This window comes from Caenorhabditis elegans, chromosome X, assembly GCF_000002985.6.
Source record: "Caenorhabditis elegans chromosome X".
In the NCBI taxonomy this organism is placed as follows: domain Eukaryota; kingdom Metazoa; phylum Nematoda; class Chromadorea; order Rhabditida; family Rhabditidae; genus Caenorhabditis; species Caenorhabditis elegans.
This window is the reverse complement of record NC_003284.9, coordinates 15,779,696-15,804,328: the sequence shown is the minus strand read 5'-3', so window position 1 is coordinate 15,804,328 and position 24,633 is coordinate 15,779,696. Positions and strand designations below refer to the sequence as shown.

Sequence of the window (24,633 nt, the reverse complement as noted above, 5' to 3'; positions counted from 1 at the left end):
ACATTATCATTGGGCTCAGACGTTGTTTTGACTGACTAGTTCACATGTTGTTTCTCACGTACCTACAAAACATTTCGACCATGTTTACTCTCACGGACATTGTCTCACGTGATTCGAAATCAAAACAAATTGCGCTTTCAGGGTTGAGCTCAATAAATGTCCTGCAGTCTTTTTCCCTTTGAAGATTCATCGACCGATCACAGAAAACGATCCAATTCGGAGTCTTCCAAACTCAGAGTGTCCAACATGATTTCGGATATGCAGAAAATGTCAATGATGTCGGGAAATAAAGGTTAGTTCTGTCACAAATTGTTAAACAATTTCATCTGATAAAGTTGTATTAGGAAAGTTTTTTTTAGGATTTTGTAAATTCCTGAACTTACTCCGCCTCAGTCCTTATTGAAATTTTTTTTTTCAATAAGTAATCCCTATATTTGAAAGGTTAATTTTTATATAAAACCGTGGGAACTTTTGTCTGATTCTCAGACCTAAAAAAGCGTAATTTCTAAATTTAAAGATGAAAATAAATATGACTTTTAATCTGAATAGTTGAATAAATTTTTAAAAAAAGTAAATCATATTTTAATATATCTAGCAATGTTCAAAGTTTGTCGTTGAGAAATTTCTTTAGAAACATAATTTTATTACGAAAACAGTTCAATTTCCGTCCTCACGTGGTGTCAAAGTGTTCCATTTTGGTTTGATCTTCAAAAAATGCAGACTTTTCCACTAATTTCGCAGAGTTTGCTGACGTCACACTTTCCTCGGGGAAAAATTCCCGCATTTTTTGTAGATCAAACCACAATTTGACACTCTGACACCACGTGTGTCCTTCATTCAAAAAAACTTTCTGCTAGATACATTTTAAGTTCCGAGCGCTAAATTCAACAAAAGAAGGCCTTCAACAATATAATTCTTTCACGATTTATCACCAAACTTATTACAGTTTCCCGTTATAGTTTAGGTTTTTAGTTATCTTTTTAATCTAGCAGTTTCCTATATTATGTTGTTGAAACTCTTTGGATTACGGTAGGATAATCTGAAACTACAAATAATGGTCTAAAAACATCAAAAACAAATACCTTCAGCTAATCCATTCTGAGATTAACATTATTTCAGAAACGGCTAAGGTGGTTGCTCGGACGGATTATGGCACAATTGTTATAGACAACGATATTTTGAAACTAGCAAAAAATGCAAAGCAAAAAGAGCACGAATTCCGAGCACCGTTCCTTCCCAGTTCATTTGAAAGCCAGAACTATTCGGTTCTCTCTACATCTCTCCCACTGAAAAATCCGGCAAACATACAAAAAAGAAACATCACAGAGGAGATTGATCATTCTCAAAAGCGGCAAAAATTTGAATCTGAACCGGTTGACTACATTCTGAAAGCATTACCATCAAACTTGCGAAACACCGACTGCCAGGGGGCTCTAATGCAGTTGTTATACGGAACAAGCATGCCGGTTCTTCCACCATTACGCTCGTCTGTCAAACCACAAGTAACAGAAAAAACGGCAGATGACAAACCACCGTATCTCGCTGGTCCATTCACTAACGAACTGAGACTTGAAAATATTAATCAGTTTTCACCAGAACCCATGCCTCAACTATTCAGAGAAGAGCCAACAACGTCAGAGCAGTCTGCTTCAATAAAAGATTGCATACTAAAATCAACAAGAAGCTATCAGAAACAAGCCACAAAAGACATTGAGGACAAGAGGACCATTTTTAATGCATTGTATAAAAAATGTGAAGAAGATCAAGTCGCTTTCAGGATACAAAATGAAACTACAGCATTATTGGATAATATACCAAATTTTGTCAATGGTATTCCGAACGATTTCTGCTTGCAAAGCGGGATTAATACTGCTAATGGTAAATTTATTAATTATGTGTATTTACATATGTAGCTTGTATTGGTATAACAAAAATGTAGATGATACCCATTTATAAATAATTTTCTGTTTAAAACTGGACTTTGGTCTGTGGAGAGATAATTGAACGCATTTTTATAGTGCTAAAATGACTAAAAATTGTAATAATCTTATTTTAATTTTTACTTTTTTTAAGTACATATTATATCATAAAATATCATAAAATAGGGTTTTAATCATTTCCCGACAGGCCGTGTTCTAGTTTAACTAAAAAAACGCTAGTTTACTGTATGTGAAAACGGCGCGGCGTCGGCGCGGCGTCGGCGCGGCGTCGGCGCCTCACGCCGGCCAGTCTACTCCTGTCGCCGCAATGTACATTTTGGCGTGAACTCCGGTGTCTGCGTAGTGATCAATTAACGACTGCACACCGTAGTTTTGCGCAACGCTGTTTTGCGCAACGTGGTGTGAAAAGCAGTTCTTCGGAAGCCTCCGACAGATTCGGGGTTCCGCGCCGCACTATACAAGCCGATTCATTGCGACGTTAGTGGCGGCGTAAGGTTGTTTGAAGCGCCTCACCGGCCGGCGAAGACGACAAATCGGCGCCGAGATGGAAGCCCTAGCATGCTCTATATTTTGTAAAATTCACTTATTTTGCATCATTTGCATAATTGAGACGATTTAAGTCATTCCAAATTAACCGATTCGGAGTAAATTTTTGAAAAATTTTTTCAGCCTGACTAATAATCTACAAAATGGACCAACATTTCAAAATACTCAGTCAAGCAAGAGTTATAGTTTAAAATGTCAATTTTGTGCTTAGACTGTGTACTAGAATTTTCCAATCATTAAAAATTTGTTTGCCTAACCCATTTTCTATAGTTTCAGCAGCACCAGCCGTGACTCAATTGCCTCAATTTCACATTCCAATTCCAACAATGAATTTGCACAACTTATCAACCAATACTCTCCCAGATCTAACAACATTCGACCCAGCTTTACTAAATCTACTTTTAGCACAATTAACGGCTCAGAATATTGCACCGCTTCCTGTGGTTGCTCCAAATTTGGAGCTGGCGCAACAATTGCTCTTTCAGTTACCTACACCAGCGACAGGTTTGACTGAAATATGCCAATTGCATTGATAACTTGTGTTTTCAGCAAATCCAGCCCCTTTTCCAGATGTGAGCATCTTACTTAACAGCCAATTCAGCCAAACTCCGTATTCATTTCTATAAGCATGTTTAAGCAGGATTTTTCTGATTTGAAGTACATATTAGCTTCCAACAACATCCTAGATCTCAGTTTTCAGCAATCTCTACACCATAGTTTTAATTCAATAACTTCATTGTACTTTCCCAATTATTTCCGTGAATAATTGTACGTTTTTAAACAATTATATACTCGCCATGCCACGTGTTGTTTTATGAAACATTGTGATTTGAGATTTATTTTGTGATTGAAAAATTTCCATTTTCATTTTAAAATAGATAAAATTGTATTTTTAAATGTTTGAAATGTATTTATTAAAGTTGATGGAATTTCACGTTATTTTATCAATTGAAACCGGTAGATCGATTTTGAAACGACACACTTTTTTCAGAAGCTTTTTATGATTATAAATCGCGACAGTAAAATGTTTGAGTTTTGAAACTTTGTGAATTTTTATGTTCCTCTTGAAAAATGATTTCTATTAAAGGTGGTGTAGTCCAATTTTTTATTGCTTTCATTAGACTGAAAATTGTCTGAAAACACCGAATTTTGTAATGAAACTTCTTGAAAACTTCTCAAAAAAAAGTTATGACGGCTCGAAAAAATGGCCTAAAATTAGTTAAAATTTGAAATTTGACCGGCTTGTCAAAGTTGCAGCAGCTGGAAACAATGAAACCACCGTCAAATTTTAGTTTTAATAATCAGGTATCTTGCGTGTTTTCAAATGATTTAGGTATTTTAAAATCTATGGACGAAAACATTTGGTAAAAATTTCAAAAAATCTTTTTTTGTGAGCAGATTTGAAGTTAAAATGTATCTTAAACGTCACTACTTTCATGAATTTATTTTCGTAAAACCGAAATTCATCAGACAAAACTCAGAAGCCCAAAGTGACATCATTCTACTCTATTTCCGTTTCAAAACATCATAACAAATTTGATTAGATATTTTAAAATACGTTTCAACAACATTTTGCTCTCAGACTAATGCTGATCTTTTGCGAATTCCAAAAACTAGGGTCTCTGATTACACATTACATGCCTATAATAACCTGTTTCTCTCTGTTTCCATAGAGATTCAGCATGATTTGCGCAAAAAGTACAAAGTTCTGCTCGGATGGAGCTCGAAATGGCAAATGCCTTGCTTTTCCGCTTTCGTGGCACCAAAGTTTTGAAGTTTTGAAATTTAGAAATCTACGGTTTTTCAATCAAAATCTCTCGAGCACTCTATTCAATTAACTCTGGCTGAAAAACTATAATACAATAATCCGTCTGGAAGAATTTTGCTTCTTTTTTCAATGTGCTCAGATATTTTCGGGTTTTTATCTCGCATTTTTTTCCACTTTCAGTGTGTAACTTATTACTGATAAGAAGTTATATCAGATGTTTTATCACATGCTGCCACTGCTGTCTGAAACTTTTGGTTTTTTTAAAATGTACTCGACTTGTTTTTTTGGAAATTGGAAAGCGTTTTTTTTTAATTTAAAAATCGTATTATTGGATGTTTGAAACAATTTAGCTTAAACTAACAAAGAAAATTTCAGAACAATGGACACCGATTCATTCACAGTGTACTTTGAAACCATCAGGCAGATTCGTAACGAGGCTGAACTTCTAGTGAAGCAAATTGACGAAGCAATGGAATATCTGAAAAACACATTTGCTGACTATAACCACTGGGAAGCGGAAATGGCAAAGAAATACCAGGGCCTAACATCAACCTTTTCATCGACGGAAATGGTGTCAAGGAGTAACAAACGGGTTTCAGGTGCGAAGGAAAATGGAGGCAGCTCGGCGAAAATACCTCGATAATTTATTTTCGATTGATTTGATCATTAAATGTTTTACAATCACTTTTAAATACGCATTATTTGGTTTTAAAAAAATAAAAAATATTTCTAAAAAGTTAACAATGGTACATATAGTTAAAGTTTATTAAACTAAAACATTACATTTTTTGACGGAATCGTGTTCATTTTCGAGTGTTTTTTTTCCATTATCGCTCCAAGATTGATACCTTATGGTATACTAAAATTGGAATTTGGTTTTCTTAAACTGCATGAATGAATCTTGCAACTTTGAGTATTACATAAATTTTGTGCTGCAATTTGAAAAAAAACAGGCAAAATTTGAGAAAAATGTGAGTTTTGGAAATACATAATTACAACATTCTTTAAAATTCGCTTGCATCATTAATTTGATCTAGAATATTTTCTTATAACAAGTAAAATCAGTTTTACAAGTTTTCAGAATGTTTTTTTTAAAGCTGTATATAAAACTCGGTACGACCTTGTTTCAAAACCTTTCGCGAATGTAAATTAAAATTTTTCAGTTATTTTTCAAATTATTTAATTCACTTTTGTTTCAGATGTAATGGTTTTTGTTTGTACTAAAGAATAAACTGTTTTTCTAATGGTGTCACCGTAAATCGACACAAATCCCGGGTTGTCTGTGTCTCTTCAGCTGACTACACTCTCTGGACAGGTAGGATAGGACAGGTTCCCCTTCCCGGCGCAATGAACAACAAATGGTTTTATGGTCCCTGCCTGCGTCTCTTCTCTCTATGCACAGTCTAATGCTGTGTTTTTGCCAGTTGCGAAGACACTTACCTCCCTTGTTTTTTTTAAAAAAAGGTAAAGGTTGATGCTATGATGCTCACTGTTCTCTCTTCTTTTTCTATCATTGCATTGTTTATTTTTGAATAAATTTATGAATTTCTTATCTGTTACTCGTTTTTTGAGATAGTCAATATGAATTCTCATTTGAACAATTTGCTTTTTCAGCTTCTACGTTGGTAAAGGAACCATGGAAGGCATTTGTCCTTCCACTGTTTGAGGTCATAAGCTTCAATAGCACCTTCTCGAGGATTTTACGAAGTAAGTTAACTTGTGTGATTATTTCTAATATGTATTCTGCAAATTTAGTGGTGGCAACGACTTGGAGCAGGACTAGGAGCAGGACCAAACCGCAAAGATCAGTTAGGAAAAAATGGACTTAATTAGCCAAGAGGTATGCCGGAGAAGGATATTGAAAAAGTTCTCGAAAATCTTCAATTGGACATTTTGATTATGGCATGGGAGAATGATATGGTCTCGGATCAAGCTGCTTTTATGGAAGAAGAATTGCTGAAGCAAAATATGATCTCACAACATTTGAAAATTAGAAACGAGTTTCTTCCATTGGCAAGTGTTGGAATTAATGACCCAAGATAGAGGTGAATTGAAATTATTAAATTCTTGAAAAAATCATATAATTTCAGTTCTGCTGGACACTGTCGGTGTGCTTGTGTGTAATAGAGGAACCACAACAAGGTAAACACCCGTCTGTATTTTAGAAAATTTTAAAAATATAATTAGTAAATATTGTGGAGCCCCCGTAATGATAAGTGAAATTTTCTCTATCAAATGCGAAAAACGAAAAAAAGCGGCTATTTTTTCAAAAACAAAACAGCACCTTTGTTCTCTGCTCTGTTAAATTACGAACAAAACGAAAGAAAACATCTTGAAATTAAAATTTTTTTCTTAGAACATTAATTTATTTTGAGGATTGTCACAGTTCGAAAAAACGTAAAGTTGAAAACTATTGAGTATTTCGTTCACAATCACACACTTTTGTGGTTTTTTGATTTTTTTTTTCGGTTTTTTTATTTGAAAAATGGCAAAGAATTTGTTGGCCAAAACCCTAAAAGGCAAAATACAAAAATTCACCCCTTACTCTTGCAAACGTAACTATGTGACACATTAAAACATTACGATTTATTTTTGAAATTTCAAACATTCTGTAAAGTCCGCATGCAAAATTTAGTTATCAAGTCTATATTGAATTGTATTTTCTAAGGTTCCGAAAATCGAGGTTCTAACCTATCAAAAAAAAAGTTATTTTAGGCTCTCCGACTCGTCCATCACAACGTGATCGACACTGCCGGCCTCTACTCGGACAATTTAGTCATGAATTTTTTTTTTTTTTTTTTTTTTGTTCATTAATCTTGAATATATGTTTTTATTGTAATATACTTGGTTATTCTCTTTTTTTGTTGTTCTATATGTGTTTTTATTTATTGATATTAAATGTATTTAATAAATAACAGTAGAATACATTTGGTTGGACTAATATTATTTAGCATTAACTGATCTCTTCAGCGTTGGTGAAATCAGTATTTAAAGGATTAAATTGGTGTTTAAATCCGGTAACAGACTTGTTCTATAAATCGAAAATTAGAAGATGGAGGTGAATCACTTAACACAATTTTCATACTAGCAGTAGCTTCTATTATAAAACTTAATGAGAATAAACTGTGGGAAATTTCAAAAATGACATGGGCCGAACCGGGGATTGAACCCGGGACCTCTCGCACCCAAAGCGAGAATCATACCACTAGACCATTCGGCCATGCTTTTGAACAGAATCGCAAAATTTCTCATCCAAAGCAAGTTTCCATTTGCGACTATCTCTTGTTTCTTTCCTATGTTCGCCGCTGAACAACATCTTCGGCAGAAACAGATATCTAAATCGTGGAATCGTGTCCAGATCTCAGTAGGCATGTTTGCATGGCCGAATGGTCTAGTGGTATGATTCTCGCTTTGGGTGCGAGAGGTCCCGGGTTCAATCCCCGGTTCGGCCCATTCTTTTGATGATTTATTTACTTCAGAAAGTGTACACAAATCTACCTCAAAACGTTCGTAATTTGTAATATCATTTTCGATTTGAATAACCTTTTTTATCTCATTAGCTTCATCATAAACTGTATTATGCCGCTATAAAATTGGAAACATTCGCCGTATGTTGTTTTTTTTTATTGGGCTTGTTTTCTGGTTTTGGAATGCGTGTACACGCAGGAGCTTTTCATTTGACCAAGTCAACAATGTTCCAGAACCGACATTTTTCTAAAATAATAAAAATCAAGCAACAATGATAATGAAGCGATCACTATTAACCAAAAAAAAAGAGGTTGAAGCCGTGAAAGCGACAAACTTACCGAATATCGCACCGCCGTTTGAATTGACCCACCACTTTTACACCTTTCCGCTATAACAAAAATTTTTGTCTCACAGAAAGTGGGGGCGGAGCGTAGCTTTCGCAACACTGCCGCACGGGGTTTGCCTCCGCCCTTTTTCCACTTCTTGTCTTGTTGATTTTTTCAATAAAGTTTCAATTTTACTTATATTTTTCTCTTTTCTCAAATTGGATAACATTTCCTTCCGAAAGAATAGAAACAATCAAGTGAAATTGAAACTTTATTGAAAAAATCAACGAGAAAGGCACTGGAAAAGGGGCGGAGATAAACTTTCTGTGCGACAAAAATTTTTGCAAAATCCAAGGATCGATTCATACATTTTGATAGTCGATTTTGATTTTTGCGAGTGATGAGATTTTTCAAGTGCCCGCAAAATCGAGATTTCAAAAACGAAAACCTAGGCCCCCAGCCATGACTTTCTTTGACTTTCTGCGCGTCTCTCTTATTCGCACGCTCTTTTCGATTTGCTCTCTTTCTCTGAGCACTCCTCTCGCCACGTCTTCTCCGCTCTTTAATATTACATTAGGGCGCGGTTGCGCTAAGTCATTTTTATCGGACAATTTTTCCTCATTCCTTGTTTTTGCTTGATTGGCTGCAGAGAGATAGCTTTTTTGGCTTCTTTTCATTGATTTGTGTTTTTTTTTCCGGCGCTGAGCCATTTATTTTCTCTGGCGGGTTATCAATATCTTGTTGATTCGATCCGGTTTTCTTTGTTTCTTGTCTTTTACTTATAATTAGTTTTCCTCGCAATGAAATGGCGCATTTATGCGGAAGGGTCTTGCCGCGCAATTATTCATCATTTTTAACAGTTGCTGTGTAAAATTCGCGTAGATCACATGTAGATCACAAAATATTTATCTCATATTTTGTATTTCCGTTGCATTTTCACAAATTAATTGTGATCTACGCGTGATCTCCGCGAATGTTGAACAGACTTTGTTAAAAATGATGACTAAATGCGCGGCAAGACTCTTCCGCATAAATGCGTCTCCTTTAAAGTCGTAGAAGTGGAAAAAATGCACTGTATAATGCTTACTGTTACTTCTCTTTCTATCATTTCATTGTTTCTTTTTGAATAAATTTATGAATTTCTTATTTCTTACTCATTTTCGAGATAGTCAATATGAATTCTCATTTGAACAATTTGCTTTTTCCAGCTTCTACGTTGGTAAAGGAGCCATGGAAGGCTCTTTTCCTACCAGTATTTGAGGTCATAAGCTTCAATAGCACATTCTCGAAGATTGTAAGGTAACTTGTGTGATTATTTCTAATCTGTATTTCGCAATTTTAGTGATGCCAACATCTTGGAGCAGGACTAGGAGCAGGACGGAAAAAAATGGATTTAATTACCCAAGAGGTGGAACCGCTCCAAAAAATGGCGCCAGCCAAACTCTACAACGAGCTGGTGCCATTGAAGCTGAGCTACGAGCAGCTGAAGCAAAATGGACACCAGTGAGCCGCTGCAAATGGTGGGTACTGTAGTGAAAAAATTGTGCGGATGGATATATTTGATTTTAGAATCATGAAAAATTTAAATTATTCTTATTACGGGAACACAGTATTCTGAGAATGTTTATTCCGCAACATATTTGACGCACAAAATTTCTCGTAGCGAAAACTACGGTGAATTTTTTAAATGACTACTGTAGCGCTTGTGTCGGTTTAAGGGCTCGAAAAATGGAAAATCACAGTCACTTGCTCATAAAACGAGTGTTTTCGCTACGGGACATTTTGCGCGTCAAATATGTTGCGCAGGTTCGCATTTTCAGAATTTTGTGTTCCCGTAACAATAGCAGACGCACTCTGTTAACATCCTCTCCTGTGTACTCCACCAGCAGAAGACACAGAAATTTACGAACACAATTTTAGAAAAGTTTTTTTCAGGTTTCTACCGCAAATGCTCAAGATGCTCAAAAGGCTTCTACCTGAACGGAACCGCCAGTGCCCAAAAATCTGGCGGACACTATGTGGGAGTTTGTTGTTAGTCCACAATTGTTGGAATTAATGACCCAAGATAGAGGGGAATCGAAATTATTAAATTTTTCAAATAATCATAAATATTTTGGAGCCCCGTAATGATAAGTGAAATTTTCTCTGTCAAGTGCGATAAACGAAAGAAAAAACTGCTATTTTTTCCAAAACATAACAACACCTTTGTTTTCTGTTAAATTACAAACAAAACAAAGAAAAACATCTTGAACTTGAAATTTTTTGTCTTAGAACATTAAGGATTGTCACAGTTCAAAAAAAAAACGTAAAGTTGAAAACTAATGAGTTTTTCGTTAATGATCACACACTTTTGTTGGTTTTTGATAAATGTTCCCATTTTGGCACCAATTTGTGTTCATAATTTTGTCTGAAATTTTTTATTTATTCCCACTTTTTGTGTTTTCACTTGCTGTGTTTTTGTGCAAAGATTGTTAATACAAATTAAACTTTTCTGAATTTTCAGGTAAACCATGAGAACGTTGGCATTTATTGAAAACTTCATCAGTTCCGTTCAATTGCGATGGGCCAAAGTATTACAAAACTGAAGAAGATGCTTGAAGGTCAAGAAGAATTGCTGAAGCAAAATATGATCTCGAACTATTCAATCATAAATATATGTTCTTTAATTGAATCTTGAATATATGTTTTAATTATAAATAAAATTGATTAATGATAATGTTTTATGTTGTTTATTTTATTATTTCAAAAATATTCAATAAATAATAATAGAATACACTTAGTTGGACTTACATTAATTAGTATAATTTGATCTCAATAGTGTTCGTGAAGTCAGTAGATTCCGGTAACAGACTTGTTTTATAAATCGAAAATTAGAAGATAGAGGCGTACCTGATTCTCAGTCATTTAATACCTATACTTGTTAAATGAAATTATTTTGTTCGATTGTCTGCTTTGCCGTTTTAGTTAGAATTTTCATTTCTGACTCGCTACCCGAATCACTTAACACAATTTTCATTCTAGCATTTCTATGATAAAACTTTATGAGAATAAACTGTGGGAAAAAAATTTCAAAAATGAAATGGGCCGCTTGCAAAAACATATTCAACATGAAGTGTGGGAGACGAGACGCAATAAAAAACACTCGTGATTTTTGGCACATTCATGTTCTCACGGCAAACTGCCAATTCCGTTGCATAATTTAATTGCAAACCGTACCACTGATTGCAATGATCTTTCCAAAAGTCTAATAATTTACTTTGTTTAAGAGAACTTCCCTAAATATTAAATGGAATTCTTATTTCAGCACAATCTCAATGGCTCAATTTTTCGATGACTTTGATAAGGTGCTTTTGAAGGAAAATTTCAGGGACTGCCCCTTGTTATTCGCATGAAAAAAAACCACCACAATGGACAAATTCATAAGACTTGTGGAGGAGAAAACCGGAAGCCCAAGAGGTTCCTTGAAGTAAGACCATAAACTAAATATTAAATTTGAAAATCAATTTTGCAGGTTTTACACTCAAAATAAAAAACTGCGTGGCGTGTACTGCAGAAAACCTTATATTTAGGCTTCGCCTTTCTCTCGTCCACTCACGGAGAGAAGGCAAAATTTTGGACCCGAACCAATTTCAGGCCGCCGACATCTCACGTGTTCCGCGAGCCGCTATGTTTAACTCGCAGCGGGCGGAGACAGCTCGCCACGAACACAGCGAGTTAAACGCAGCGGCGCGCAGAACCCGTGAGATGTCGGCGGCCTGATATTTATTGGGGTCCAGATTTTTGCCTTTTCTCCGTGAGTGGACGAGAAAAAGGCGGGGCCTAAATATTAGGTTTTCTGCAGTACACGCCACGCAGTTTTTTTTAATTTTAAGTGTATCTCGATGGCTATCTGCTCCAAGAGGTGGACACTCCAGAGGCATTGTTCATGAACGAATATCACTAAATCGTTGTCATAGACAAAACGAGTGATGGGCTGGCTAACCTTTAACTTGATTAATTTTTGCTTGATTACATTCATTTTTATGAATACTTGATTATCATGTCTTTTGCAATTGTGCACAGAATATGTTTTAAAAAATCTATCGCACACCGTCCCCCGTCTCGCTGCCACCCATGCCAATCAATACAATCACATGCGAGAGATACATGTTGTAGCTAAAAGAGACAACGAGAGGAGCTTGGCGCTACACCCCCCTTAGCTTGGAGTCTTCACACATACACACAGTCCCCCCTCTCCCTTTCTCTCTGCCCACAGTGCCAATCAATAAAATCATATGGGCACGGTCATAGTAAGAGTAGCCTATTAGGAGGTATTTTTCAGTTTTGCCATTCGGTTTGGCTGAATTTTCTTCATTAATCCAGTCAAATGACCAGCTGAAAATTAATATAAGAAATACAATGACTTAATCATCTTAGATTGCTAAAACTTAATTTTTTGAACCCATCTGTCTTTCTTTAGCTTATTTCTTTTCTTATAAAAACACCGCAGAAAAATGTTTATGCGCGACTATTGTAATCCGACCCTAACACTGACCTCTTCCTTCTGCTGTAGGCGATACACACAACACCTTCTTATGATTGACTCTGTTATGATGAGCAACTGAGCCTCCTCCCGCATGTGTGATGTCCGTTTATGCATTGAGAGCAGGGCTGGGACTTCCAAAAAAAAAAACACCAAAAAATGTGTTGAAACAAAAAACTACCGGACGGAAAATGAAAAGTTATGAAAATTACCACAGACGTAGATCTTAACCCACCGAATAAGATAACAGTTTTAGGTTGAACTTTTCTTGTAGCAGAATTTCAGTAGATCAACTTTTGCTGGTCGTTATTTTTTTGGTTATTTTTTTTGGTATCAAATGGGATCCCGTAAGCCGCAATTTTTCAAAAAAAAATTCAATCTTAAAATGAACTCTTGATAAATACTTATTTGTGGCAAAAATTTCAGTTCACCACTATTAAAGGTATTGAAGCTATGACACAACATTTAATTTTTTGGTCCCAGCCCTGATTGAGAGGTCTACTAGTGAACGGTAATTTTTTCAAATTAAAAATTGGAGCATAAGCTTTCACTATAGTTGTATACAATTTGGTGGTTATCAGATGTTCATATCGTTATTATTTCAAACAATTGAGCTGTCTTCCATAATGTTCAATAGTTGCGTTATCAAAAAGCTATTTTTCCTCGATACCAAATAGAATGTCCAACTTGCACAGCATGACAAATTTTTGGCTAGTACACGTGGTGCCAGGCGGTACCATCTCGTTTTGATCTACAAAAAATGCGAGAATTTTTTGCACAAAAATATGTGACGTCAGCACGTTCCTAATCATGCAAAATCAGTTGAAAACCCTGCGTCTCAACTCCCGTATTTTTTGTAGATCCTCGTAGATCAAGCTGAAATGGGACACTCTGGCACCACGTGCTAGTATGAAGACAAACATTTTTTCTCCAGCACGCCTTCCAATCTACATATTGCTACAAATTTTGAAACCTATTCATAACTGCACTTTCCAGATCAAAAGGATGTTTGGCATTGAAAATCGCACATACCCTCTTTTCAATATCACTCCTCCTTCTACGTGCATTACGGCTAAGAAACGGAGAAGCGGACATTGGAGAGAGGGGTGACACGACCAGCAGCCTTTCGCTTGTGTTCGAACTAAAGGGGAACTATTTTTGCGATCAATACTGTGAGTTTTTTGTTGTTAAAATTTGATATCAGTTTTTTACAAAAACGTGAAACAACATGAACGTTGTTGGTCTCGTCACGATTTCAGTCAATATTGTCGGTAGCTAAATTTTACAAAGTTCTTAAAAAGTACTATGTACTGAAATATTTATACTCAAAAAAAAGTATTGATTTTTGTCTGAACTATTTTTGAAAATCGAACCGAGAAAAGTTAATTTTACAGATCAACATCAAACGAAAATCAACAAAATAGAAATTGAAGTGGTGGTTGGGTTGTACATTGTAAAAAAGACAACTGTCAAACATCGAAGTGCCAGTTTTTTTCTGGTTACAGCTTGGAAATCCCTAAATTTCACCCAAAAAATTAAATATCGTGAGTTTTTTTTTCTAAACTTTGTTTCTATTCCTAGTGGTTTTCGGTTTTCATTTTTTTTAATCGTTAACATTTTTCGTCATGCAAAAAAATGCATAAAAAATAACATATCAGTATAAATTTCACGTGATGTCAGGCTGTCCCAGCACTGGTTTCTCTACAAAAATGCGGGAATGTTTTGCTCGAAAAATCAGTTGAGAACTCTGCGTCTCAACTCTTTTATTTTTTTGTAGATCTAACCGAAATGGGACACTCTGACTCCACGTGAAATTCCCGATAAAATCAGTAGTCAGACATTACTGAAGTAATTTTGGTGAATGCTTGAAAAAATTGGAATATATTTTTTATTTTTTTGAATTTGATACTTCTTTTTGACAAATGTCTCTATTTCAATCAATAAAACCCAAAAAAATTATTCATTGTTAACTTGTTTTATTCACAGATGTCTACCGCTACAATTAAAATCACCTACAGTGCGTCCAACTTCTATAGCACCCCCTCTAATTTGGCGGTTTGGAGCTTTTCAAAATATTTTCAGGAAAAGTGTTAGTGCAGTTCGATAGCAAATGTTGAAAAACCTATGCTCCCCAATTTTTATTATGATATCTCAAAAATCACGGAAATTAGGTCAAAATATCGGAAAAATGGCCGTCCAACTTCTATAGCACCCTCTCTGATTTTTGACAATTTTCGGTAAAATCGGGGGTTTCTTTGTAATTCATCAATTTATTTTGTGAATAATTTCACACCAAAATGTTCAGACGGTTTCAGTTTTACATTTAAAAAATAAATATACCACTTGAAAACACGTGGAATGCCTGGGATTGTTCTGGAACGTTCTTATTTGCTTCAGAGGCCATATCTCGGCTCCCAATCGGTTTCGCAACACCAAACTTTTTCAAAATGTTCTTCTCCGTCTAGTTATTACTATGTAATTAGTTGCAGAGAACATTCATTCATATTAACCAAATGGAAAAGGGAGTAACTGCAGTGATTTTTAGAAGGCTTGATTTAACTCTGGAAACGAGCGTTTGGAGGCGCAGAGATAATGATTGAGAATACATTTTCGACAAAAAATTACTAAATTATAACAACAATTGAAAATTATATTATATGAACATCAAATCCGTGGAAATCCATAGATAAATCAAATGCCAGACTAATTGTCGCATGTTAGCTTGAGAAAACTACTTGCGGCCTCGCTTTGCCTTTGTCCTCTTTTTTGAGCGGTCTCGTGAACTCGTCCAAATAAAATTTCGAATAATTTCACACCAAAATGTTCAGACGGTTTCAGTTTTACATTTAAAAAATAAATATACCACTTGAAAACACGTGGAATGCCTGGGATTGTTCTGGAACGTTCTTATTTGCTTCAGAGGCCATATCTCGGCTCCCAATCGGTTTCGCAACACCAAACTTTATCAAAATGTTCTTCTCCGTCTATTTATTACTATATAGTTAGTTGTAAAGAATATTCATTCATATTAACCAAATGGAAAAGGGAGTTTTTTTTTTTTTTTTTTTTTTATTTTTTTTATTTTTTTTATTTTTAGAAGGCTTGATTTAACTCTGGAAACGAGCGTTTGGAGGCGCAGAGCTGAAGGTTTTGACTTTGTATGGTACAGAATTTCAGCTCATATGATTTAAATATCTTTGAAGCTTCGATTTTTATTAGAAGTCTTTGAAATTTTATTTGGACGAGTTCACGAGACCGCTCAAAAAAGAGGACAAAGGCAAAGCGAGGCCGCAAGTAGTTTTCTCAAGCTAACATGCGACAATTAGTCTGGCATTTGATTTATCTATGGATTTCCACGGATTTGATGTTCATATAATATAATTTTCAATTGTTGTTATAATTTAGTAATTTTTTGTCGAAAATGTATTCTCAATCATTATCTCTGCGCCTCCAAACGCTCGTTTCCAGAGTTAAATCAAGCCTTCTAAAAATCACTGCAGTTACTCCCTTTTCCATTTGGTTAATATGAATGAATGTTCTCTGCAACTAATTACATAGTAATAACTAGACGGAGAAGAACATTTTGAAAAAGTTTGGTGTTGCGAAACCGATTGGGAGCCGAGATATGGCCTCTGAAGCAAATAAGAACGTTCCAGAACAATCCCAGGCATTCCACGTGTTTTCAAGCGGTATATTTATTTTTTAAATGTAAAACTGAAACCGTCTGATCATTTTGGTGTGAAATTATTCACAAAATAAATTGATGAATTACAAAGAAACCCCCGATTTTACCGAAAATTGTCAAAAATCAGAGGGGGTGCTATAGAAGTTGGACGGCCATTTTTCCGATATTTTGACCTAATTTCCGTGATTTTTGAGATATCATAATAAAAATTGGGGAGCATAGGTTTTTCAACATTTGCTATCGAACTGCACTAACACTTTTCCTGAAAATATTTTGAAAAGCTCCAAACCGCCAAATTAGAGGGGGGTGCTATAGAAGTTGGACGCACTGTAGAGTAAGGAGGAGATTCGCATGAAAATTCCGAAGTTTTGAAGAATGCCAAAAAACTGAAGCCAAGAAAGACTAGTAAGTAAAATGAAAAATCATTTAATTTTTTAAAACTTGTTTACTTACAGAAATAGGGCGATGTTCTTGGAAATCAACGAAGAACTGCAGAGAACGAATCATTTTTGTTCTTTTTTTTAGTAATTATTATATTGTTATGTGTTTATTTCAGACCGTCTGTTGGATGGTCAACTGATTTTTTTTTCAAATTTTTTAAAAGTCAAACTTTGAACTGGCAAAGGTGGCGTCAAAGACGTGAGTTTTTTCCTGAATTTAACCTGAACTAAGCCCAGGGAATGGGCTCTCCGAACCTTTTTCAGGCCTTTTAGAACTATCACGGTTTCCGATTAACTCGTCAGGCTCAGATCATAGGTGGGCCGTTCCAAATTGCCGTTCTAAATGTATTTTGTGGCAATTTCGGCAAATTGCCGGTTAGCTGATTTGCCGGTTTGCCTATTTGCCGAAAATTTTCAATTCCGGCAAATTGCCGGTTAGCTGATTTGCCGGTTTGCCGATTTGCCGGAAATTTTCAATTCCGGCAAATTGCCGGTTGCCGTATCCCGAATATCAATTTGCCGGAAGTTTTCAGAGGGATCTAAGGGAATTTTGCTGATTTAAATTGAAATTCTGAAATTTCCAAAAAAAATGTGCAAAACCACAAGTTGCCGAAAATTTTCGGGAAATTGCCGGTTTGCCAATTTGCCGGCAATTTTCAATTCCGGCAAATTATCAATTTGCCAGAAATTTTCAATTCCGGCAGTGTGCCGATTTGCAATCCTGAGCAATCCTGAACTTAACTAACTGAGATATTCAAAATAATTTTCTATTTCCAGGTGACCTTATGAGTGGCATTAAAATTGAACATGGAACGGGACATGGCAAAATATGGTTTGATGCTGATAGGAGGAGATGCTGCAAAAACTCGTCTACTATTTTTGACAGTGTCATTTTTCCAGTTCTATAAGATTGGGCATGGTTAGCTCTCTCGGATTCGGTTCTAATTTTTTTATGTTTTTCAGCGATGCCACAGGTGATCCAAAAATTCTGAACCACGACGTCAGTTTCTGATTGAATTCTTTCAAACAAAAACTGTGACTTATTTTGCAGACCCGCCAGTCAAAGTGGACTACTCGTGATGATAGCAGAAAGCCTGGAAAATAAGGACGAAAACAGGGTATGCTTTTTGGGTAATTGTGTAGTGTACCTGCCCTTCCCCCCCCCCCCCCCCCCCCCACCAAAATTTTAAAATTAATGTAAATGGGCACAAATATGATACAATTGAGAAGTTGCGATACACCAAGAAGTTGCCGAAATTTGAGACTTTAGCTGAAAAAAAAACCTATTTTCCAAAACTGTAAGCGACCAAATTTTTTTTTGTTTAAAATTTTTCAAAATGCCTCATTACGAAATTTGGTAGTTTTGGACCATATTGGGTCTAAAAAAAAGTAAAGTTTCAAAGTTCGGTACTCTACCTTTAAATTCACAGTGACCCTCCTTGAAATATGAACATCCGCAATTTTTAGAAAAATATCATAAACAAATAAGAATTTATAATAGTAGGAAAAATTATACGAAATTAAATGTTTTTTGAAAATAATTTTTAACCCAGTTCAAATTTCAGAAAATGCCCCAGAAAGAGAGAAACCTGGAAATGGAAATTTGAACTATGAAGCACACTTTTTGAATTTTTTTTTTTTTTCAAAAAATTGTTAATAAATCATTTTAATAAGACTTCAATATGGAATTTAAGACAATGGGTTCAATATCCTATAATTATTTGATTTTTAACTATTCCTTTTTTTTGTTATTTTCCATTGCTTGTATTGTGACATGACCCTTCCCCCTCACTTATTCAGCTTGACTAATTTAATTTTCCTCACTTTAAGTTTTTTTTAAAAATTGTTTTAATTAAATTGTATTTTGGCTTTTCTTTTGTAGGTTTACTATTGTTACAAACTTTTTCCTAACCCCCCCCCCCTTTACCTGGTTTCTTGTGTGAGTGCCTACCTTTTTGATTTTGTTCAATTTTTTTGTGTATTTCCATGTTCTGCCCCCCCCCCTCTCAAATTCTGAGGTGGATCACTATTCTGGATTCCAACAGTTATTGGGTACCCGAACTGTAAGTTTACTGTTTTCTGAGAACCGTAGTTTTAAAGTACTAACTTTTCAGAGTAACGACATGCTCAGCCGAGTTCTCGTCCTGGAAATGTTGCTCTCTAAGGATTTATCGTGAGTGAGTGCACATTTTGATAATTCTAGATTAAAAAAATAAAAATTTGCCAAAATTGAAAATGCTTTGAAATTTGCCTGAAAATCTGGAAGTTTCCTAGAATTTTGAAAAAGCACTTGAATATGCTTGAAACATTGCATGAAAATCGGCCAAAAATGACCATAAATCGCAAAATCTATTGGAAATTGTCAAAAAAAAAAACTGACCAATCTGCGATTCGCACCGCCCACTTTTGAACCAATCACATGGGGTTATGGCCTTCCTCATTGAATTTTTAGCGCTCTATTGACAATCGCCCGCCGGACAACGCGTGGGAAAGTCGTGTACTCCACACGGACAAATACATTTAGTTTTACAACTAAAATCGAGCCGCGACGCGACACGCAACGCGCGGTAAATCTACCCAGATATGGCCGAGCCAAATTGGCCTAATTCGGCAAACTCTTCCATTTAAATTATGAGAGAAGCAAGATTATGAGAGAGTCAAGTTGACCGAATTTTGAATGTTCCAAACGAAAAAATCAGGGTTTTTAAAATCCCTCCCAAATGAGAACTCCCCGACCAATTAGCCAATCGCTCCGCCTACCCTTGAACCAATCAGGTGGAGTGGGCGGAGTTTGAAGACTGAGAATTTAGCCAAAATTGTAAAATCACGATTTTCTTTTGTGGTTTTTCAGAATTTATGGCAATTTTGTCAATTCAAAACATCGCAATATTTCAGTCGGCCTACCATTATACTTCTACCACGTTTGCAAAAAAGCCGAATAAATTACACCGGCGACACACGATATGAAACAAGAATACACAATTGGAATAAAGACTGTAAATGATCGAATCGGTGCATATATCTATGATACTCACTTGGACATATTAAAAGTTACTGACAAACGTGGGGACCATTTGAAGAATACAACCACAAAAACCAACGTCGAGATATTCGTGAATGATGAGCCTGTCAGAGATAAATTGTACATCTTCAAAGCAGAATTCTTTGCTGCATTCTATGCGAGAAAGCAACCCAGGTAGATTTTTTAGAAAAAAATTCGCAATTAAACAAATATTAAATATATTTAGTGTCCCATTTAAACTATATATTTTAATAATAGACTTCATTGTTCAAATGTTAATCTTCTGTGCTCAATGAGTTCTTTTTTACTTCCTTACCTAAATCAAACAATTTAAAAGTTTTCTTGTGCATACAATGATCAAATTTCCAGATTTCTCCGTGTTACAAAATGTTCTCAAACTGGCAATGCAAAATATATAATAGAAGAAATTGACAAAGTTAGGACCAATTTTCAGTGGAGCTCCTTGAAGTGGATTAATTCATCATTCAAGTCAGTTTTTTTAGATGGCTTGTTTGAATTTGTGGGTAGTCCGGGCTCGTTTTTTTCAGAGTGGTGTCAACTCCAAAAAATCTTATCCGGCAATAGTTGACAAAACATGATAAAAATGATTTAAGTATTTTAATTTCAGAAGCGCAATATCAGAGGACGGTGACGTTTTGCTGTGACGATTATGCAGTCTAATATATGAGATATTTTATTTTTTAATAAACTCTTTTTTTTTTAATATTTTTTTTTTTTTTCAAATTGTAATTATCAGGTTGTCCCATAAGTTTTTGTACTTTTTTTCAAATATTTTTCCAAAACTTCTAGAAAGTTTTAAAATTTTTTCATCGTAGGTCGTGTCAAGGTCGGGTCGTCCCCTTTCAGAAAAGATTCATTTCATCCATTTCTACTTTGCCACGATGACAATCATCAAACTTGAACGTCGAGACGTTAGATTGCTTCTTCTTTATGAATTTCGTCTTGGTCATTCAGCAATGGAAGCGGAACGAAACATATGCGGTGCGATGGGTGAGGGAGCACTCTCTTATAATACAGCAAAGAGTTGGTTTCAAAAGTTCAAGAACGGCGACTTCAGTCTCGAAGAAATAGAACGTTCTGGGCGACCGGTAGAGTTAAATGAAGAAGACCTAGTGAAGCTGGTGGAGGAAGAGCCTCGTCTTAGTCTTCGTGAAATGGAAGAGAAGCTTGAGTGTTGTCATAGCACAATTGCACGTCACTTGGGTCGCCTTGGTTTTACTTCAAAACTTGGAATTTGGGTGCCTCATGAACTTTCGGCATCACAGAAGCTCACTCGGGTCAACGTTTGTACTCAACTTCTAACTTTTCGTCGAAAGTTCGATTGGCTGAACAATCTGGTTACTGGAGATGAGAAGTGGGTGCTCTATGTTAACCATTCCAGAAAACGTCAATGGCTTCCGATCGGTGAGAAAGGAATACCGACGCCAAAGCCTGATCTTCACCCAAAAAAGATTATGATCTGTGTCTGGTGGGGTGTTCAAGGACCCGTGCACTGGGAATTGTTGCCAACTGATAAAACTATCACTGCTGATTACTATTGTGCCCAATTGGACCGAGTTGCAGAAAAGACCAACGGAAAATATGAAAAACTATATTTTCTTCACGATAATGCTAGGCCTCATGTCGCCAAGAAGACTTTCCAAAAGCTGCAAGATCTTGGTTGGACTGTTTTACCGCATCCACCATATTCTCCAGATCTTGCACCAACCGACTACCATTTGTTCTTGTCTCTCAGTGACTACATGCGCGACAAGCAATTCGACGACGAAGAGCATCTCAAAACTGAACTCTCCACTTTCTTCTCATCGCGTTCGCCGGATTTCTTCTCCCGTGGCATCATGATGTTACCTAGTAAATGGCAACAAGTGGTGGACACTAATGGTGAATACTTGTGTGAATAGTACTACTTGTCGCTTGAGAGAAATAAATTTTTTTCAAAAAAAAAATAGTACAAAAACTTATGGGACAACCTGATATATAATTTCAAATTATATAATTTCAAATTATTGGTTGAATTTGCCAATTTTAAATTTTTTTAAATTTGCACTATTCTAGTTTAATATCAAAGTTTTCAGGTTCCTGGGATGTTTGATGCAGTGATTATCTTTTTAGTAGTTGCTTGAAAATTTATTTTAGTTTTTTAGGATTCGTTAGGTTAGGTAGCATCAGTAGAGATATTTCAGCCCCTTTTATTGGGTATCTGTGTGATAGCCCCCTTGATGATTCTGACTTATTGTGTGTAGGACTGTATCAATTTTGATTTTTTCGATTTTTATAAGCTTTTTAGTGATTTTTTTTTCAAATAAGACTAACATTTTCACTTCCCAATATTTTGGTTATGTCCCCGTTACGTTATCTCTCCATGCTACAAGTTGCACAAACCAAATCAAAACTGACAAGATCACGGATATTCCGAAACAGCATTCGAATAAGAACGGAGCTTGTGTTCAAGTGCACACAAACATGTACCCTATCAGTGAGTTCCTAATCAAAACTATGCGGCAACTCTCCATAACTGCAGAGCTTGAAAAATTCGGCAGATTTGACAAATTGGGCAAACTAGAAAATTATGGCTAGTAACGCGATCTTTCAAATAACTCTAGTAATGTTATGCGAGAAAGTTGTTGCCAAAAACTTCAAAATTTTGCTGCACCTGCGGCAAATTTTGGTCCCATACTTGAACTATATTTCTTGAATGTGTGTTTGCAGAAGTGGCTACAGGAATGAAAATGTATGTTTACCACGTAACTGTGAAGAACGTTTGGAAAACTCCTGGAGAATGTCAACGATGCAGAGTTGTATACAGTGGCACGAGACGCTTCAAATTGAAAGGTCATTCTTCTACAATTGTCGAGCAAGGTTCTTCAGCTTCACTTTACTTCAGAGGCACAGAAATTGAACTTTTTCATTGGACTGTAAGTAGGTCAAAGAAAAGTTTTCAACTCCTGTTTCGGGTGCATTCGTGAATACTTATCACCAATTTCGTGTTCAATGATATTTTGTTTTATTTTAAAAAATTGATATTTAATCAATTGCTAATTGGCACTTCAAAATGCGAGGTTATCGAAAAAAAACTTTTGAGTAGTCACAGCTAAAAAAGGTGAAAATATAGTTATAGAAGTATATAAATTATTTCAACTTAAAAAAAAATCCTTTAAAAAAATATATGTTTTTTTCTCAATAAGTATTTTTCAGAGAATAACCTTCAATGTCGACAAAATCATAAAGATATGGAAACGAAATGGATGCACTGAAACTAAAAAAATTAATATTTATGTTTTCAAATAAAATTGTATTTTAGCAGAAAAAGTGTGATTTTAGTGGCTCATGGGAGCCAACTCTAGCTACCGTATAACTAGGTGTAAAGCTTTCTCTTTTGAATTCGACCATCAAATGTGGTGGTTTAAATTTGCACATAAAAATTGCGCGTGAAATGAAGTATTGAAAAACCATGAGATCGTAAGCCAGTTGTTTTGGCGCGCGAAAATCTCGTAGCGGGGAGAATAAAGTTATGGTTTCTGAAAAGTTTAATATAAAAAAATAAAATTGCGTCTCAAATGTGCTAGTTTAAATTTGAATACTAAAATTGAAAAGCAATCTGTTGCGTAATTTTGTGTGTTTTTTTTAAATTAAAACTACTTCAGTTGACGCGCAATGTTATAATTTTTCAGTTTACCAAAATTCCATTTCAGTTGAAAGTATATTTGACACCAAATGTTTCTTATTTTAAATGAAAACGTCATATTTGACACCAAATCGGCCGATGGGCTAAGCCCGACAAAGTATCAGTGAAACTCGGCCGATGGTCTAAGTCCGACAAAGTATCATAAACTCACTTAGATAAACAATGTACCTTTCATGATTTTTTGAAATGGCTATTCCGTATATTCTCTATTAGTGCTGCATCTCCAGTAGTACTGCAGTCTCCAATAGTGCTGCATTCAAAAAGGGTCCGAAAAATAGTGCTGCAGTCTCTATTAGTGCTGCACCCCATTTTCTATTGAAAGAGTCACTTGACAGTTTCGATATTTTTGGGTATTTTTTTGTATATTTTTGATGAATATACGGTAATTCACATTTTTTCTAACAAGACAATGGGCAATCCTATGGACGTGCCTTCCACCGTCTGCGTCTCACCATCTAGTGGAGCGGCGCTAAGAGTAGGAGACGGGAGTCTGAGTGAGTGTAACCTCGAAATGTAACGGTTGAACTCGACTCGCATATTATTATATTTCTATTGTGTCTAACTTACTATAATCTTCTACTGTTCTTATTTAATCTTTCTTATATAAACTCATACCTATTCTACTATTGGACCTAGAACCTGGACTCGGTCCCTAACCATCCAAGAGTGGAACAAAGAGAACCACACTAACAGGCAGGAGCGGAGCACCCCGCCTACACCAAGAAGCCCAGCAATGATTACGAATTTCATTCATTGCAAGCGAGTACTGATGCTTGGTTCACAACTCAGTTCACAGCTCCCTCGAAATAATCTCTGATATTTCCGGAACATAGCTAATAAGTTCAAAAGGATTGACCTTCTTCAAAACTACTTGACTAAAGCTCCAACATCTTACACCACAACTTTGGCGTCTAATGAACGGTTAGTGTACTGGTTTACGGTTACTGCGACTCTCAATTCTCTATAGGAAATGATTGGAAAGCTAGTATGCTAAAGTCCATACTGAAAAAGCAGCAAAAAATCATAGAGTGTACGATAACTTCACTTATCTTGTTAAAAAAAAAGGAAGTTTCCCGGAGCAGACACCACCTCAGCAAGCACTACAGTAACCCAGTCATCACACGACATGGAACATGACAATGTTGAAGGAATTTTACACACGACTATACGACGTGGAAAAAAAAGAAGATAAACGGCGAGGCGCCAGGTG

At 35.7% G+C, this 24,633-nt stretch overlaps 6 protein-coding genes, 4 non-coding genes and 1 pseudogene across 11 annotated transcripts; 9 read left to right on the top strand and 2 right to left on the bottom strand.

The window, feature by feature from the left end:
* Positions 1–156: 156 nt before the first annotated feature.
* Positions 157–3,019, top strand: Y7A5A.7 (PPP1R35_C domain-containing protein; the record flags this gene model as incomplete). The annotated part of the gene is made up of 3 exons (NM_078199.1): positions 157–292; positions 1,120–1,878; positions 2,763–3,019. 3 exons carry the CDS (start codon positions 157–159, stop codon positions 3,017–3,019), a joined length of 1,152 nt encoding a protein of 383 aa, NP_510600.1.
* A 1,614-nt stretch (positions 3,020–4,633) lies between these two features.
* On the top strand, positions 4,634–4,897 carry Y7A5A.6 (DUF5082 domain-containing protein; the record flags this gene model as incomplete). The annotated part of the gene is made up of 1 exon (NM_001375194.2): positions 4,634–4,897. One exon carries the CDS (start codon positions 4,634–4,636, stop codon positions 4,895–4,897), a length of 264 nt encoding a protein of 87 aa, NP_001361814.1.
* A 971-nt stretch (positions 4,898–5,868) lies between these two features.
* Positions 5,869–7,093, top strand: Y7A5A.25 (annotated as a pseudogene). Its single transcript has 4 exons — positions 5,869–5,961; positions 6,010–6,299; positions 6,345–6,396; positions 6,970–7,093. Coding segments are annotated over exons 1-4 (559 nt in total).
* A 307-nt stretch (positions 7,094–7,400) lies between these two features.
* Positions 7,401–7,477, top strand: Y7A5A.18. The gene has a single exon (NR_072805.1). It is a non-coding gene; the product is annotated as an Unclassified non-coding RNA Y7A5A.18 (non-coding RNA).
* Positions 7,403–7,474, bottom strand: Y7A5A.t2. The gene has a single exon. It is a non-coding gene; the product is annotated as a tRNA-Pro (tRNA).
* Positions 7,478–7,631: 154 nt separating the features above from the next.
* Positions 7,632–7,714, bottom strand: Y7A5A.19. The gene has a single exon (NR_072804.1). It is a non-coding gene; the product is annotated as an Unclassified non-coding RNA Y7A5A.19 (non-coding RNA).
* Positions 7,635–7,706, top strand: Y7A5A.t3. Its single transcript has one exon. It is a non-coding gene; the product is annotated as a tRNA-Pro (tRNA).
* Positions 7,715–9,251: 1,537 nt separating the features above from the next.
* Positions 9,252–10,821, top strand: Y7A5A.10 (Integrase). Its single transcript, NM_001029796.4, has 4 exons — positions 9,252–9,342; positions 9,391–9,568; positions 9,984–10,066; positions 10,552–10,821. The coding sequence occupies exons 2-4, from the start codon at positions 9,393–9,395 to the stop codon at positions 10,560–10,562; spliced, it is 270 nt and encodes an 89-aa protein (NP_001024967.2). The 5' UTR covers positions 9,252–9,342; positions 9,391–9,392; the 3' UTR covers positions 10,563–10,821.
* Positions 10,822–17,502: 6,681 nt separating this feature from the next.
* On the top strand, positions 17,503–17,800 carry Y7A5A.5 (uncharacterized protein; the record flags this gene model as incomplete). The annotated part of the gene is made up of 3 exons (NM_001375192.1): positions 17,503–17,609; positions 17,659–17,695; positions 17,747–17,800. The coding sequence occupies 3 exons, from the start codon at positions 17,503–17,505 to the stop codon at positions 17,798–17,800; spliced, it is 198 nt and encodes a 65-aa protein (NP_001361813.1).
* Positions 17,801–19,658: 1,858 nt separating this feature from the next.
* Positions 19,659–20,382, top strand: Y7A5A.3 (Phage protein; the record flags this gene model as incomplete). Its single annotated transcript, NM_001375191.3, has 3 exons — positions 19,659–19,891; positions 20,087–20,206; positions 20,346–20,382. The coding sequence occupies 3 exons, from the start codon at positions 19,659–19,661 to the stop codon at positions 20,380–20,382; spliced, it is 390 nt and encodes a 129-aa protein (NP_001361812.1).
* Positions 20,383–22,201: 1,819 nt separating this feature from the next.
* On the top strand, positions 22,202–22,704 carry Y7A5A.24 (DUF663 domain-containing protein; the record flags this gene model as incomplete). Its single annotated transcript, NM_001375190.1, has 2 exons — positions 22,202–22,214; positions 22,448–22,704. 2 exons carry the CDS (start codon positions 22,202–22,204, stop codon positions 22,702–22,704), a joined length of 270 nt encoding a protein of 89 aa, NP_001362148.1.
* Positions 22,705–24,633: the final 1,929 nt, after the last annotated feature.